This window comes from Amborella trichopoda, chromosome 11 (assembly GCF_054954075.1).
Source record: "Amborella trichopoda isolate Santa Cruz 75 chromosome 11, AtrichopodaSantaCruz75HAP2 v2.0, whole genome shotgun sequence".
NCBI classification, from domain to species: Eukaryota; Viridiplantae; Streptophyta; class Magnoliopsida; order Amborellales; family Amborellaceae; genus Amborella; species Amborella trichopoda.
The window spans coordinates 12,698,810-12,716,689 of record NC_142346.1 but is presented as its reverse complement, the minus strand read 5'-3'; the positions used below and the strand labels follow the sequence as shown (position 1 = coordinate 12,716,689).

Below are 17,880 nucleotides of genomic sequence, written 5' to 3'. Positions count from 1 at the left end.
TAACCCATTTTATATTTTTCAATGGCCATTTTTAAAAGTTTCTAAAAAAAGATGGGAAGATATAAAAGTGAGTACTAATGACCAAAACAATTTTTAATCTTTACCATATTGTAAATTTTTTTTAAAAAGTCATTATAAATCAAATTTATTATTTTTCAAAATTTATATACATTTTTTTGATTTTTTTTAAAAATACCGGTTGATCACTCTAACCGCCCAAAACCGAAACCGACTGATCTAACCGAGCGATTAGCTGTTAGATCGAGCGATTTTACGAACAATGGAAAACGGTTATCATGCTTGGATGCATATCATAACACAGGATATGCTGACATGCCTTGTGGAAAAGGGATTGGAACAAAAAAATTGAATGTAATTTAATGACCACAAATAGGGATTGGAACAAAAAATTGAATGTAATTTAATGAAATTCATGTTAATGGCGTTGTTTATATTTAGACCATTCTCTCTCTTTCATGGCCTCATGGCGGTAAAGGTATTGCCATATTTCTTTATGGTGCAGTTGGCATACGGACGCCTTCATAGGTGTAGAGGTACGGGGCGCTTCAAATTTTATCACGGTATATAATTTTCATGTAAAATGTTATTAGGATAATTTTAAAATTTATTTTTATATCTAATTATAAAATTTTAAGTTTAAAAAATGATTAAAATCAAGTAGATCTATAAATATATAAAAATCTTGAAAATGAATGATGTAGATAATGTTGTAAAATGCATTATTTTTAAGACTTAAAATCATTTTATTTTTCATAGTCATATATCTTGATGTTGAGATGATCAATCAAAGGATTTTTCAACATTAGAGCTACCTTTTTTGACAGATTTTTGAGGGGCATCCGTAGTTCTACATTATATGCCAACATCCTTTATAAACTTTTTCCTTTCTTTATTCCTACACTCAATTTTTGGAATATAAAAAAATGTTGGATATATTAATACAAAAAATGTTGGATATATTTCAATTATTTATAACCATTCAATGTAAAATCTGATAGCTTGGGTATGTTACAAATTCAAAAAAATTTCTTTTGGATTTTGAGCTTAATAAAAAAATCAATTGTATGTACCAAAAGTAAATGGTACAAATAACATATATACTATGCTCCCTCGGGAGAATACAATACAGTAAGTCCCTCCGACTAATTTGGGAGATTGCATTTGATTTGAAATTTCAGGATCCGTCTGACTATAACTACATGATTATTTGTTAATATAAAATTTTAATTTTGAGTTCTTGAATATTTAGATCATTTCCTCCAAAAGTTGGATGGTTCCAATCAATCTTGGGATGCCATTTTGTTAGGCGTACATTATGAGAGTTAAATATATTTTTCTTTGAGTTTGGTTGCTGGATTCTAGATATCACATCCACAAAATTTAGGATCTAAAATACATTCGTAATATAAGTTTTGCTCAATGGAGTAGATGCATGGTATACTTCCACTTAAGAAAATTTTTGGAATTTACAAATGCCTTTCATAAATACTGGTGCTCGAGGAAAACAAACAACACAAAGGTAATAAGATAAAACAAAAACATGTTCATGATTCTTAAGGGCTAATAACCATTTTGACAAGAGATTGGCGTTGATGATTTATTGATAATCTCAACATCATAAAATATAGATATTTTACACATTTATGGGGGACATAGAACATAGCACTCACACGTCAATTTTGTAAGCATGCCGCAAATGAAGTGCACACTATTTTTTTTTCGGGTAAATCAGTGGGGGAGAAGGCCCCTACCGGTTTTCAATAATCCAAGATAGAAAAAATTATATCATACTAATTTATAACATGAAGGAATTATACGAATAAGTGTCCTATCCATGGCTCTCACACAAATGAAACCGCTCTTGTTGAGAAATAGAAATATAAGAGCTCCCCACAAGCTGATTGCATAGCCCAATGCAACACAAGCATAAAACGCTGGAGTTCTCTCCAGCCATTCTTCCTCTTCTTCGTCCCCATCTTCTCCCTCTTCATTTGTTGATGCATTTGGTGCCTCTTTTGATATATTTCTGGAGCATCCTGCTCCTTGAAGAGAATGTAACCCAGGGTTGTCACTGAAAGAACTCTCATTAAAAGTACAAAATTGGGTCCCCTCTGGTATCCAACCTGATAGATTATTATTTGCAACAGAAAAGATGGACAAAAAGCTAAGTTTTCAAAGTTGAGGAGGTATTTGACCAGAAAGCACATTATGAGAAAGATCTAGAGTTGTGAGACTTGACAACTCTCCCAAAGACTCGGGGATTGGTCCTGTTACATGGTTATTGGACAGATTTAACATGGTTCAACCGCCCCATTTCGGATGGAATTGGACCACTCAAATCGTTTCCAGACAAATCTAGCCCTGTCGTGTGAGAGAACATCTCTAGTGAAACTATACACCCGGCCTTTGGCAAAAGTGACCTCTTCTTCTTGAGCAAATGAAGCAGGACCATTTAAATCACTAAGATCAACATCAATAACTGAGTTAACACCAAGGGTAGGGACCACACTGGACAACGAAGAGATATTATAAAAACAAGGAGGTATAGGACCTCGGAGGTTATTCTGAGATAGGTCCAAGACAACCAGTACTTGTAACTGACACAAACTGAATGGAATATCACTCTTAAAGTGATTACCTCTTAAATTTAACACTTGCAAATTTACGAGCCTATTTATTTCAGTAGGAATGGCACCCAACATGTTATTATCTGCAATGTCTAGAACTTTTAATGATTGACTGCTCAATAATAGATTTTCTGGTATCGTTCCACTAAATCTGTTGCCACTAGGATGCAATGATTCCAAGCTAGAGAGGTTGAGGTATTTGGAAGCCAAGGGTCCCTCCAAGTAGTTATTGGACAAACTCAAATATTTTAGTTGATATCCACCAGTTAGATTAGAAGGTAGCATTCCAATGAGTTTGTTGTTTGATAAGTCCAAGATTTTAAAATTATAGGTTGAGGAAGGCAAACTACCTGAAATGTTATTTGTGGACAAATCTAACATGACCAATTGCTTTAGGTTGTTGATGTAATTAGCAACGTTACCACGTAGGAAATTTTGAGAAATTAGGCATACTGTGAGATTTGGAAAATAACTTGAAAAGTTTATTGGTAGTTCCCCACTTATGTGATTGTTAGAGATGTCCAAATACTCGAGTCTAGAGGGGATTTTGGGCAAAAAAAGGGGTCCCATAATATGGTTCTGATGCAGTATCAATATCTTCGTGGATTGAAGTAACCAAGTGGGGCTACGCCCAACAATGTTGCTGTTTGAAAAATCAACAAATTCTAATTGGGTTTCAGAAGAAAGGAAGGTTGGAATGCTAATGTCGAACTTGCTCATGTCGCATGAAGACAAAATTAGTGTGGAAAGCTGAAACAAGGGAGCTTCATCTGATGGTAAAATGACCAACTTAATGTTATTGGAAATGTCCACAGCTTTTAGGTTGGATAGGTTTGCAAGAATGATGAAGGAAAAATCACCGGATAAGTCATTCTGAAAGAGCGACAGGGTTACTAATGAGCGCAGATTACCTAGTTCAGGAGAGATGAAACCTCGTAGGAGATTGTTGCAAAGGTAAAGCTCTTGAAGAGCTGAGAGGTTCCCCAATGTTGGAGGTATGCTGCCTACAAGTTGATTGCTCCCCAGATACAACATCCGAAGGCGAGTAAGTTTGCCCAAAGATGAAGGTATGGCCCGTTCAAGTTTATTCCCATAGAGATCAAGAGTCTCCAAAAATGATAAATTGCCCAAAGATGGAGGAATACTCCCATTAAGTGTGTTTCCAACCAAATTAAGTACCTTGAGACGGGACAATTTGCCCATTGTTGTAGGGATACTTCCTTGGAGCCAATTGTACCCGAGTTCGAGGACATGAAGGGAAGAAAGCATACTTACCTCTTCAGGAATCTTCCCCTCAAATTTATTGTTAGACAAATCTAGCTCCTTCAAATTCCTCAGCTTTGATAGCTCTGTAACCACAACAAGAAGAACACTCAAAGTAAGCAATTTGTTGTTGGAGATAAATGGGTACTTCAAACCAGTGTTCGAAAAGTTGGCTCAGGCTGACTACTTGGCCTATGCCCCAGCCGAGTACTCACCCGAGTCTAAGTAACTCTGGGCCGAGTGGGACTGAGTACTGTAGTGAAATTATTAAAAAAATAAAAATACAAAAAAATCCCAAAAAATAAGAAAAATATATTAAAAGTAAAATTCAACAAATCACAACTTATTGCAGTTAAAAAAGTGAAAAAAAAAATAGAGTTTTAAAAAATGAGTTTGTGACCGGTGGTATTTTCAAGAGTTTCTAAAAAAGATGGGAAAAACGTAAAAATAAATATTCATGGTCAAAATACTTTCCACTCTTGCCAAAATGATTGAAAATATAAATGAACATGTTACAAATATATATCTTATTTTTTTAGAATTTTTCATAATTGTTTTAAATTTCTTTTTAAGAAGTTGGACCTCCAATTCGGGATAACTCGGGCTCGGAAAAGGCCCGAGCCCGAGCTCCTCGGCCGAGTAAAAAAGACCCGGCCGACTTTTGGAACACTGCTTCAAACAACGAACTTTCATGTACATAAACCAAAAGCATGATAGAGGCGACCTTTGAATGGCAAAACATCACCCAAGTTGTTGAATGTTAAATGCCAGTACTGGAGCTGAGGTAGTAGAGTCAAGGAAGTGGCGTTCAGATATCCTATCCCCAGTTCAGCAGGCCATCTAACATAGACCAATTCTATACTCCTCACATGAGATGTGGTCTTGTGGCACTCTATTCCCTCCCACTTACAGCAATTGAGCCCTTTCCATGATTCTAAAAATTTGATCCCCTGTGATGTTTCATTTGGGTGGATCAGTGAAGTTCTGAATTCCGAAAGGGCAACCCTTTCATTTTCATGACAAAATGCAGCATCAGAAAAAGAGGAATGTGCAAGGATAGAGAATAATGGTAGAAGAGGCAACAAGAGAGCAACAAAAGCTCTAATCACGCTAAAGTAGGTGGCCATGAATAATGTGCATTAAGCATGAGGTCCTGCCCTCTGAATTTATAGAGAAAGAAGTGAGGAGTGTGCATGCTGTTTTTCTTTCTCGTCTTTGCCCCAACTGAAGGATCGAGAATTTGGCTTCCCACTACAAGGATCGAGACTTCTTGTCTTTGCCCTAACTGAAGGATCAAGACTTTGGCTTCCCACTACAAGAATTGAGACTTCTCGTCTTTGCCCCAACTGAAGGATCAAGACTTTGGCTTCCCACTACAAGGATTGAGACTTCTTGTCTTTGCCCCAACTGAAGGATCGAGACTTTGGCTTCCCACTACAAGGATTGAGACTTTGGTTTCATATGGTTAAGACTAGAAATAAAAAGGTTCAGTTTTTCAATAATACCATTGCTCTTTGTCGACACTAGGTATTTACCAAAATTTAGGGCTCTCAAATAAGTCCATCTTTCTTTAGTTAGGCTGTATTAACCTTTAGGAGCCGTTTGGTTCCCTAGAATTCTCAATCATGTGGAAAAGTGTATCCTGAAATTGGTATTTTATGGAATTGGTATTTCCTAGAATATGGTGTATGCTATGTAGATTGCATCTTGTAGACATCGAGAAAATGCAAATTTATTGTTTGGTTTGCCCGTAACATCATTTTGGAAAAATATCTCCATACTCCAAATTTTTAAGTTTTATATCTCAATAGACTCAAGGTTTTAAAATATACCTTGATTATAGAAATTCTAAGTCTTCTATATTCTAACCCCCTAAGCTAATTTTATCTCATTTTAACCTATTTTTTTACTCTAAATAACTATAATAAAAACATATTCTTTCTAAACACTCATTTCTCTCTCTTCAGATGATTTTCCCCTAAATCTCTCTCTCCATAGCTTTTTCCAAAACCTCTCTCTCTATTTTCCCACTCTCTCTCCATGGTTTATTTTTCTTCATATATTTGCTTAATTTATGTGGATTTTTTCTATTGATTGGTTGGATATTATTCGCGTGGATGATTAATTTAATGTAGATTGTGCCTGTTTTTAGAACCCAAAATGTGTGAGAGGGTTTCGGGAAACACGGGGTAGAGAGAGAGAGTGAGAGACTTAGAGAGAAAAAGTAGGGGAAATACAGAGCGATAAGGGTTTGCAAGAATCTCATGGAAGAGAGAGAGAGAAAATTTTTGAGGGAATATATCACGATTAGAGATCAAGGGTTTAGAATGTTTTTTATATTTGTTAGGGCTAAAAAAGAGATCAAGGGTTTCAAATGAGCATGTCTTTTTTATATTTGTTAGAGCTAAAAAGTTAGTTAAAAATGAGTAAAATTAATCAGGGGTCAGGAGATACATTTTAAATCATTGGGTCTATTGAGATATGAAAACAAAAAATAAGAGGTACATAGATATTTTCCCTATCCTTTTTCTTAGAAATGCAAATCCACTCCCCCCTCTCTCTCTATCGTTTCCCCATGTAATGTCAAGAAATAGGTCTTCCTCCCATTTGAACACCAAGCCACCTGCACGTTTCTCTCTCACTAAAATAACCCCAACAAATGTAACAAAATTTAATATACTTTATTTCTCTAAACTCAAAATTGGGATAATCGCTCTCTCTGAAATTTTGAGGTAGTTTCTTTCTTTAAAATTTGATACGATTTTTTCTCTAAAATTTTAATACACTCTCTTTCAAAAACTTAAAATTTAAAATTATTTCTCTCTCTAAATTTTTTGAGATAGTTTCTCTATTAAAATTTTAGATACTTTATCTCTTTAAAATTTGATATAATTTCTCTTTAAAACTTTAATACAATTTCCCTTTCAAAAACTTAAAATTTGAAGTAGTTTATCTTTCTAAAAGTTTTGAAATAGTTTCTCTCTCTAAATAATTTAGATACTTTCTCTCTCTAAAATTTGATATAGTTTTTTTCTCTAAAATTTTGAGATACTTTCTCTCTCTAAAACTTATAGTTTGAGATTGTTTCTCTTTATAAAAAATTTGAGATAATCTCTCTATAAAAAAATTGAGATAATCTCTCTCTAAAAAGTTTCAGTTATTCTCTCTAAAATATAATATATTTTCTCTCTCTAAAATCTTAAGGTACTTTCTCTATCTAAAACTTAAAATTTGAGATAGATTCTATCTAAAAATTTTGAGATAATTTCTCTCTAAGAAATGTTAGGTACTTTCTCACTCTAGAATTTGATATAGTTACTCTCTCTAAAAATTTAAGATGCTTTCTCGATCTAAAACCTAAATTTTGAGTTAGTTTCTCTATCTAAAATTTTCAGGTAGTTTCTTGTCACACCCCAAGAATTTACAGTACTGTTATTCCTGAGATGTGACAGACAAAACATATATACATCTATTGATAGGACAAATTTACAGTGGCGAGGTCTTACAAAGTAAATAAAGAAAGCTAGTACAACAACAATATCTTCCAAGGTTGATCTTGATTATCACTCAAAATGAATCCGCAGTTATCCTGAAAAAATGTTTACCATAGTTTGATGAGTTTGGCTACTCAGTAAGTGATCATCATAATCCTAAAAATAATCATGATTGAAAGATATCAATATTTTCCAAAATGAGATCTATTAACAGAAATGCATCAACAGTTTTACTTTCAATAAATGCATAATTAAGTATAATCCGAGTAATTGAAATGCTTATAACACTTTTAACGGCAGTACATAATTCAAAGGATTTCACAAAATACCCTATTGGCGTCCCAAGTAGGTCACCTATATATCCCATCAGTGTCCTGATGGGTCCACTTAATCCCTATCGGCGTCCCAGATAGGTCCACTTATACCTCCAGATGAGTCCACTTAAATCCTACCGGCGTCCCAGATAGGTCCACTTATACCTCACCGGCGAACCGGATGAGTCCACTTGCATACTTAAATTATTTCTAAATCTTTTTAAACATTCGAAAGCAGCAATATCATGTACTCAACATATCACTGAAACCATTAATATGAATTTCACTTAAACCATTAATAACAATCACTCTCTATAACATTTCAAAAATAACCAATCAAATATTTTGGGCTCAAATTTAGAAAGGTAGCTGTTTGTAAAGGCATTCTAGCATAATTGCCAATTTAATATGTATAGAAAAACTCTTATAAAAATTCAAGAATACGGAATTATCACAATTTATGGAATATCAATTCACAAATAAACATTTTACAACAATACTATAATCAATTGCAAAAATGTCAATTTTTAAATAATACGGCAGTCATTTGCACATGAATTTTACAATGTCTAAATATTCAAAACAGTAGAAAGAAATATCACAATTTTACTAAAAGCAGAATTATCACATTTATTTCTAACAATAGACAAGAAAAATAAATAAATTTATTTTTCTAATTTACAGCATTCAAAATTTCTGACATAGATAAAATATCACAATTTTTATTAAAAAGATTATTTTTCAAGATAATGAGGTCACGTGCGCATAAAATTTATCGCGCCTAAAATTCATGATAATAAGCAGAAATAATTATTTCATTTTATTTTTAAAAAGAATGGATTATTTTTCGAGACAATAAGGTCACTTACACATAAAACTGATAAAATAAAGATCCTAGACGGAAATATCACTATTTATTAAAAATAGACTATTTTTTAGGAAGACGATGTCACTTACCCACAATTATTTGAGAGGGAGCTTCCGATAAAAAATTTCGGTTCGAGAGAGAAGTTCACTGTGTTTCGACCAGAGAGAGAGATCTCAAAATTTTGTTTTAGGGTGGGAGTGCTCACATCCCCTATTTAAATTCTTATAACGTATTATTATATTGTTTTCTTACGCTCTACCTCATACCTGAGGTGTCGCGTTAAAAGCAGACTTTTATCGTACGAAAACCACGTCCGCTAAAGGACGCTGCCAGCTGCAAGCAGCAGGAGGCAAAAGCGGGCAAAGGAAAAAAGTAAAGGCAAAGCAAAAGTTAATTCAAAGCAAAAGTTTTTGAAAACAGTGATGGTCCCCAAGGACCATCATACTCAAACAGAACATCACCTATTTATAAGCATATTTTCTCCTTCTTTTTTTTTTTTTTTTGAAATTTTAGGATTGTTACATTCTTCCCTCCTTAAATAAATTTAGTTCTCTAAATTTGTGTACCTGATTATTGAAAAAGATAGGGGTATTTTTCTCTGATTTCGTTTTCTTGTTCCCAAGTCGACTCTTCTCTTGAATGGTACTGCCATAATACACGGACTAAAGGAATCTCCTTGTTACGCAACACTTGCACCCTTCTATCCAGTATCAAAATTGGCTGCTCAATGAAGGATAGGTCCTTCCTGATCGGTAAAGGTTCATATTTTAAGATATGGGACGGGTCGGGCTGATATTTTCGTAGTGAAGATACATGAAAGACATTATGGACATTTGCCAATTCGGGTGGTAAGGCAAGTCTATAAGCGACACCTCCGATTCTTTCCAGGATTTCAAATGGTCCGATGTAACGTGGGCTCAACTTTCCTTTCTTGCCGAATCTCATAATACCCTTTATTGGTGAGATTTTTAAGAAAACTCGATCACCTTCTTCAAATTCAAGATCTCTCTTTCGGTTATCGGCATAACTCTTTTGCCGACACTTAGCTGTCTTGAGCCTTTCACGAATTAATGTTATTTTATCTGTGGTTACCTGGACAATTTCGGGCCCCAAAAGCTTTCTTTCACCAACCTCATCCCAACATATGGGTGACCTGCATTTCCTTCCATACAGGGCTTCATATGGTGCCATCTGAATACTGGCTTGGAAGCTATTATTATAAGCAAACTCAATTAGGGGTAAATGGTCATCCCAGCTTCCTGTAAGGTCAATAACACAGGCCCTCAGCATATCTTCCAAGGTTTGGATGGTCCTCTCCGATTGTCCATCAGTTTGGGGGTGAAAGGCAGTACTAAAGGTGAGTCTCGTCCCCATGGCTGACTGTAGTCTAGCCCAAAATTTAGAAGTAAACCGGGTATCCCTGTCCGATACAATACTGACAGGAACTCCATGCAACAACACTATTTCCTTAATGTACAGCTGAGCCAGTCGATCCAAAGTGTACGTCGTGCGAATCGGTAGAAAGTGGGCAGCTTTGGTTAACCGGTCCACAATGACCCAAATGCTATCATGTCCTGAATTTGTTCTAGGCAAGCCAGAGACAAAATCCATAGAGATGTGCTCTCATTTCCATTCTGGCACCGGTAAAGGCTGCAACAACCCAGCGGGCCTTTGATGTTCACCTTTTACTTGCTGGCATGTTAGGCATTTAGACACAAATAGTGCTACCTATTTTTTCATATTATTCCACCAAAAGGTTTTCTTCAGGTCTTGATACATTTTAATACTTCCGGGATGTATCGTATAACGAGAATGATGTGCTTCTTCTAAGATAGCTTTCTTTACACTCTCATCATTCGGGACACAAACCCGACCTTTGAATCTTAGCAAATCCTCACTACATATAGAGAATTCATCTCTCTTTCCTTGCTTCACCTCTTCTATAATTGTTATAAGCTGAGGGTCTTTCTTTTGTGCCAATCGAATCTGTTGGATTAATTGGGGTTCCGCCTTAATGTTGGCAATCATACTTACCACACCATTAATGGACGGAGTTGGATGCCAATCCACTATTTCCTCTAACAATCGCATTTCTTGGATCATTAGATGAGCTAAGACTCCCGTAGATTTTCTACTTAAAGCGTCGGCCACAACGTTAGCTTTTCCTGAATGATAATGGATTGTACAATCATAATCTTTTAAGAAATCCATCCATCTTATCTGCCGCATATTTAAATCCTTCTGAGAGAAAAGATATTTCAAACTCTTATGATCCGTGTATATTACGAATTGCTCACCATATAGATAATGCCTCCATATTTTCAAAGCGAATACTATTGCAGCTAGCTCTAAATCATGAATTGGATATTTTTTCTCATATTCTTTTAACTGTCTGGATGCATATGCCACTACTTTCCCATATTGCATTAATACACAGCCCAAACCTTTATGTGAAGCATCACTATAAATCACAAATCCCCCACTCCCCTCAGGAATAGTTAAAATAGGTGCTGAAGTTAATCAAACTTTTAGTTCTTGAAAACTCTCCTCACATTCACTAGTCCACTCAAATTTGACATTTTTTTGTGTCAATCGAGTCAATGGGATTGCGATTCGAGAAAATCCTTCTACAAATTTTCTGTAATATCCTGCCAATCCCAAAAAGCTTCGAACTTCAGTCACATTACTTGGTTGTTTCCAATTAACAACGGCTTCAACCTTTGAAGGATCAACTGATAGACCTTCTTTTGATATGACATGTCCTAAAAATGTCACTTGTTCAAGCCAAAATTCACATTTACTAAGTTTGGCATATCATTTATTTTCTCTTAATATTTGCAATACCATTCTTACATGCTGCTCATGTTCCTTCTGATTCTTGGAATAAATTAAAATATCATCGATGAATACCACAATAAATTTATCCAAAAAGGGCCTAAAGATTCGATTCATCAAATCCATAAATGCAGCCGGTGCATTAGTTAATCCAAAAGGCATAACTAAAAATTCATAATGGCCATACCTTGTTCTGAAAGCTGTCTTGAGTATATCTTCACCTTTAATCTTAAGCTAATGGTATCCAGATCTAAGATCAATTTTTGAAAACACTTGTGATCCTTGTAATTGATCAAATAAATCATCAATCCTAGGTAATGGATACTTATTTTTCACTGTCACTTGGTTCAACTGTCTATAATCAATACACAATCTCATAGTCCCATCTCTCTTTTTGACAAACAGTACTGGAGCACCCCAAGGTGACACACTGGGCCTGATAAAACCTTTATCTAATAATTCTTCCAATTGTTGTTTCAGTTCTTTAAGTTCTGCAGGAGCCATTCTGTAAGGTGCCTTAGAAATTGGTGCTACCCCTGGCAATAATTCAATGGAGAATTCAATTTCCCTGTCAGGCGGTAATCCTGGCAATTCTTCAGGAAAAACGTCGGGAAATTCTCGGATAACCGGAGTGGTATCCAAATTTATTTCTTCCTTCCTATCTTCTTTGATATAGGCAAGAAAGCCCTGACACCCTTTTCGAAGGAGGCGATTAGCTCGAATACAAGAGATTAAATATGATGGGGAGTCTTCTTTGACACCATTGAAGTAAAATACTGGTTGATTCGGAATACTAAAAGTAACAATTTTCTTATAACAATCAATACTTGCATGGTATGCAGAGAGCCAATCCATGCCTAAGATTACATCAAAATCTTGAATTTTCAGGAGTATTAAATCAACCAACAGTTCCTTTTCTTCTATCTTTATTACACATGATTTGTACATTATATTGGTGTTAATTGCATCTCCCATCGGTGTGGCTACCTCTAGAATGTATTCTAATTGTTCTGGTTCTACCTCTAAGTGACATGCGAAGTGTTGTGACACAAATGAATGAGTAGATCCAGGATCAATCAAAACATGAGCTACTTTTTGGAAGATAGTAAGAGTACCTTGGATCACTGATTTTGAGGCCTGAGCGTCTTGCTCGGTAATCGCAAATACTCTTCCCTTCATCTGAGGCTTCGGAGCTATCTCTCCCTGCTTTGGAAGCTGTTGTGTCTGTAAGCTAGGACATTGTTTAATCTGGTGTCCCAATTTTCCACATTTAAAACAGGCTCCGGTATTCCAATAACAAGGGCTTGATCCATGATTTTTTCCACATTTTCTACATGGTTCTATTGGGTTTTGAAATGGCGAGGGCCTTGGCTTCTTGTTTGGCCTTTCAAACTGTTGTCGATTAGATGATGTAGGTCTAACATGACTGTTCTGATTTTTTGTCTTTTGGTAATCTTCAAAATCTTTTTCGACAATTTGGGCACGATCCACTATTTCAGCATAAGTTCTTAATTTCAAGACTGATATTCGGCTTCTAATAGCTGGCCTGAGACCCCTTTCAAATTTCTTCACCTTTCTTGCCTCATTATTAATCATATGCGGTGCAAACCTGGCCAATTCAGTAAACTTGGCCTCATACTGTGCTACTGTCTTATTTCCTTGGATTAATTCTTTTTGGTCTCGAATAAAATTTGGGAAATACTTTTCATTAAATGCCTCTAGAAATACTTCCCAAGTCAAGGTCCCAATACTCCTTTTGCCATTCGCCACCAGTGTTGTGCCTCACCTTCTAACATAAAATCTGCCAAGGCCACCTTCCTATCATCAGGACATTCCATAACCTCGAATATTTTTTCCAATTGCATAATCTATCCATCGGCTTCCAGTGGGTTTACAGCACCCTTAAAAGAAGGTGGGTTTAATTTCTTAAATTGTTCGATATTGCTCCCACCATTTCCTGTAACTGACTGCTTGAGTGGATTGTTGTTTTCCATTTGATGTTGCATTAAAGCAACCATATTTTCCAAGGCTTTGTGAATTCCTTCCATATTGGCTTCAGCTATTCTGGATCTTGATTTTATCCTGGTTTGTACACACAATAAATGTGATTTTTAAGTATATTCTTTTTAAATTTCCTAAGGATCTTAAACCTATTGCTCTGATACCATAATTGTCACACCCCAAGAATTTACAGTACTGTTATTCTTGAGATGTGATAGACAAAACATATATACATCTATTGATAGGACAAATTTACAGTGGCGAGGTCTTACAAAGTAAATAAAAAAAGCTAATACAACAACAGTATCTTCCAAGGTTGATCTTGACTATCACTCAAAATGAATCCGCAGTTATCCTGAAAAAATGTTTACCATAGTTTGATGAGTTTGGCTACTCAGTAAGTGATCATCATAATCCTAAAAATAATCATGATTGAAAGATATCAATATTTTCTAAAATGAGATCTATTAACAGAAATGCATCAACAGTTTTACTTTCAATAAATGCATAATTAAGTATAATCCGAGTAATTGAAATGCTTATAACACTTTTAACGGCAGTACATAATTCAAAGGATTTCACAAAATACCCTATTGGCGTCCCAAGTAGGTCACCTATATTCCCCATCAGCGTCCTGATGGGTCCACTTAATCTCTATCGGCGTCCCAGATAGGTCCACTTAATCTCTGCAGGTCCACTTATACCTCACCGGCGTACCAGATGAGTCCACTTAAATCCTACCGGCGTCCCAGATAGGTCCACTTATACCTCACCGGCGAACCGGATGAGTCCACTTGCATACTTAAATTATTTCTAAATCTTTTTAAACATTCGAAAGCAGCAATATCATGTACTCAACATATCACTGAAACCATTAATATGAATTTCACTTAAACCATTAATAACAATCACTCTCTATAACATTTCAAAAATAACCAATCAAATATTTTGGGCTCAAATTTAGAAAGGTAGCAGTTTGTAAAGGCATTCTAGCATAATTGCCAATTTAATATGTATAGAAAAACTCTTATAAAAATTAAAGAATACGGAATTATCACAATTTATGGAATATCAATTCACAAATAAACATTTTACAACAATACTATAATCAATTGCAAAAATGTTAATTTTTAAATAATACAGTAGTCATTTGCACATGAATTTTACAATGTCTAAATATTCAAAACAGTAGAAAGAAATATCACAATTTTACTAAAAGCAGAATTATCACATTTATTTCTAACAATAGACAAGAAAAATAAATAAATTTAATTTTCTAATTTACAGCATTCAAAATTTCTAACATAGATAAAATATCACAATTTTTATTAAAAAGATTATTTTTCAATATAATGAGGTCACGTGCGCATAAAATTTATCGCGCCTAAAATTCATGATAATAAGCAGAAATAATTATTTCATTTTATTTTTAAAAAGAATGGATTATTTTTCGAGACAATAAGGTCACTTACACATAAAACTGATAAAATAAAGATCCTAGACGGAAATATCACTATTTATTAAAAATAGACTATTTTTCAGGAAGACGATGTCACTTACCCACAATTATTTGAGAGGGAGCTTCCGATAAAAAATTTCGGTTCGAGAGAGAAGTTCACTGTGTTTCGACCAGAGAGAGAGATCTCAAAATTTTGTTTTAGGGTGGGAGTGCTCACATCCCCTATTTAAATTCTTATAACGTATTATTATATTGTTTTCTTACGCTCTACCTCATACCTGAGGTGTCGCGTTAAAAGCAGACTTTTATCGTACGAAAACTACGTCCGCTAAAGGACGCTGCCAGCTGCAAGCAGCAGGAGGCAAAAGTGGGCAAAGGAAAAAAGTAAAGGCAAAGCAAAAGTTAATTCAAAGCAAAAGTTTTTGAAAACAGTGATGGTCCCCAAGGACCATCATACTCAAACAGAACATCACCTATTTATAAGCATATTTTCTCCTTTTTTTTTTTTTTTTTTTTGAAATTTTAGGATTGTTACATTTCTTCATCTAAAATTTTAATATACTCTATCTCTCTCTAAAACTTAAAATTTGATATAGTTTCTCTATATAAAATTTTTGTGATAGTTTCTCTCTCAAAAAATTTTATGTATTTTCTCTATCTAAAATTTTGATATAAATTTCTCTATAAATTTTTATAATATTTTCTCTCTGTAAAAATTTTCAAGTAGTTCATCTTTTTAAAATTTGATATAGTTTCTAATCCCTAAAATTTTATTATACCCTCTCTCTAAAACTTAAATTTGAAATAGTTTCTCTCTCTAAAAGTTATGAAATATTTTGTTTAAATTTTTTAAAGTAGTTTCTCTCTCTAAAATTTAATGTAGTTTCTCTCTCTAAAATTTTAAGATACTTTCTCCCTCTAAAACTTAAGATTTGAGATAGTGTCTCTCTCTAAAAGTTTAAGATACTCTTTTCAAACTTAATAATGAGATAGTTTCTCTCTCAACAAATTTGAGATAGTTTCTCTCTCTAAAAAATTTGTGCATTTTCTCTCTACAAAATTTCATATACTTTCTCTCTCTAAAATTTGATATAGTTTTATTCTCTAAAATTTTAATATGTTTTCTCTCTCTAAAAATTGACATAGTTTCCCTCTCTAAATTTTAATATCTTTTCGTTCTTCTGTAGTAAATTGGATCGTTTTCATGAAATAGAATTGAGATTTCCAAAACTAAGCTTCAAATGAGCATTCAAGAGTCTCATGGAAATCTCATATCCAATCGAAATGGCAGTTTTAAAAGAACAAAACATGATTGGCCCGACTTTTTTAGGGAAAGTGACTCCTAGAAATCTGAATTGAAAGAACCAAACGGGCCCTTAAGTTCTAGTTTTGGCTTGGGATATTTACCGTCCAATTTAAGATTTCCAAATTCATTTGAACCAAAATCAACAAATTATAGATGGCGTCAACCAAGGTTTAAAAAAGTAGATGGGTGACCCAGATCGGCCACCCTTAATTTGCGTTAGATGGTTTTATAGATTAGAGAATTGACCGAATCGACTGGTTTCGGCCTAAAAAATATTCAAACAAAAATACATAAAAATAATGTTTTTTGAGTTTCCAAAAAAAATTAAAGACTAGACATTATGTACTTTCATTATTTACAAAAACACATCAATATTGAGACATCGTTTATCTGTCTGGATATATATTGACCATTACATTATGTAATGGCCAAAATGCTTGAATCATCCCTTTTACGTGGCAAGGAATCTGGTGCAACTCTTATGCGTGGTAATCAGAATTCAGCAACTTCAAAAGAAAAATTTGTGCTACTCCAATCATATCTACACTTGGCCCCAACTAGTTGCACTAAGACGATGATGAAGGTGCAGCATTTAATGAAAGATGCCTTGCCAACTGACGCTAACAAAGCTGGTAACTCCTACTTCTTCATAATTTGCCATGTCAATTGTATCTTGGAACGTTCGTGGCCTTTGGAGTGCTAGGAGAGTTGTGGATATTATGTGTCGTCCATCATCATAATGTTGGAATACTTTTCTTGTAAGAAATTAAGTTGCGAGCTAATTTCTAAATGGGTCAGGGTTTTCGTAATAATTTTGTGGCTAATGAAGTGGATGGTAAATGACGTGTCATGCTTGTATGGAATCCATCCATTTATTCAGTAAATGTGGTGGATATTAACGATTAGATGCTCATGATTCTGGCTTCCCGTCTATGTAATGGCAGTATGTTAACAATAACTGGGGTCTACAGATTCCCATTCTGGAGAGTTTTCAGTAACGTGCGGGAGGGGGGGGGGGGGGGGGGGTGGTTGATTGTTCTCAGGTCTAATAGTCATCTGAGGAAAATATGCACAAGGGAAATGCTAGATTGAGCTCTTGCAAATATAGAATTGGGTTTACTCTCACAAAATCAAAGGTAGAGTGTCAAAGGGTAATTCTGATCATTTATCTTTTAATGATCTCACTATTAGACTTGGCTCCAGTTTGCCCTAAATCTTTTGAAGTATTTTCAACTTGGCAGAAAGTTCTGGTTTTCTTGGACGTCATATCTGAGTCGGAGTGGATGGGTGGGTGGCACCCCCATGTACCATTTTGTATCAAAGTTGAAAAGACTAAGGCATCTTTGAGACTGGACCAAAAACTCTTTTGGTCACATGGGGGAATAGATCTCTTCTATCTGAAGGCAATCATCCACATTATATGACAGTTTAAGCCTTGATCCATACAATGAAAATCTCATGATAGCGAGGAAGGAATGCTCCACTAATTTGCAGCAGTTAATATATGAAGAGAGTATGTGGAGGCAGAAATCATGCCAAACATGGCTTTGAGATAGCGATTCTAATACAAAGTCCTTCTATCCATCCACTATTATTAGTCGAAGAAATGAGCAAATCACTGTTCTCAAATGGGATATTATTGTGACTGAGAAGGGAATGGAAGAACATATGGTTGCGTACTTAAGACCTTCT

The 17,880-nt window shown here is 34.8% G+C and overlaps 1 protein-coding gene across 1 annotated transcript; it reads right to left on the bottom strand.

Annotated features, from left to right (window-relative positions):
- Nucleotides 1-1,591: 1,591 nt before the first annotated feature.
- On the bottom strand, nucleotides 1,592-5,689 carry LOC18426942 (uncharacterized). The gene is made up of 2 exons (XM_020662749.2): nucleotides 4,636-5,689; nucleotides 1,592-3,997 (listed from the first exon to the last, which is right to left on the bottom strand). Exons 1-2 carry the CDS (start codon nucleotides 5,036-5,038, stop codon nucleotides 2,313-2,315), a joined length of 2,088 nt encoding a protein of 695 aa, XP_020518408.1. The 5' UTR covers nucleotides 5,039-5,689; the 3' UTR covers nucleotides 1,592-2,312.
- Nucleotides 5,690-17,880: the final 12,191 nt, after the last annotated feature.

Coding starts and splice junctions, on each gene's coding strand:
- LOC18426942 (XM_020662749.2), bottom strand. CDS start 5,038: ATGGCCACCTACTTTAGCGTGATTAGAGCTTTTGTTGCTCTCTTGTTG. Junction 3,998..4,635: donor TGATGTTTTGCCATTCAAAG/GTCGCCTCTATC, acceptor TTGTGGTTACAG/AGCTATCAAAGCTGAGGAAT.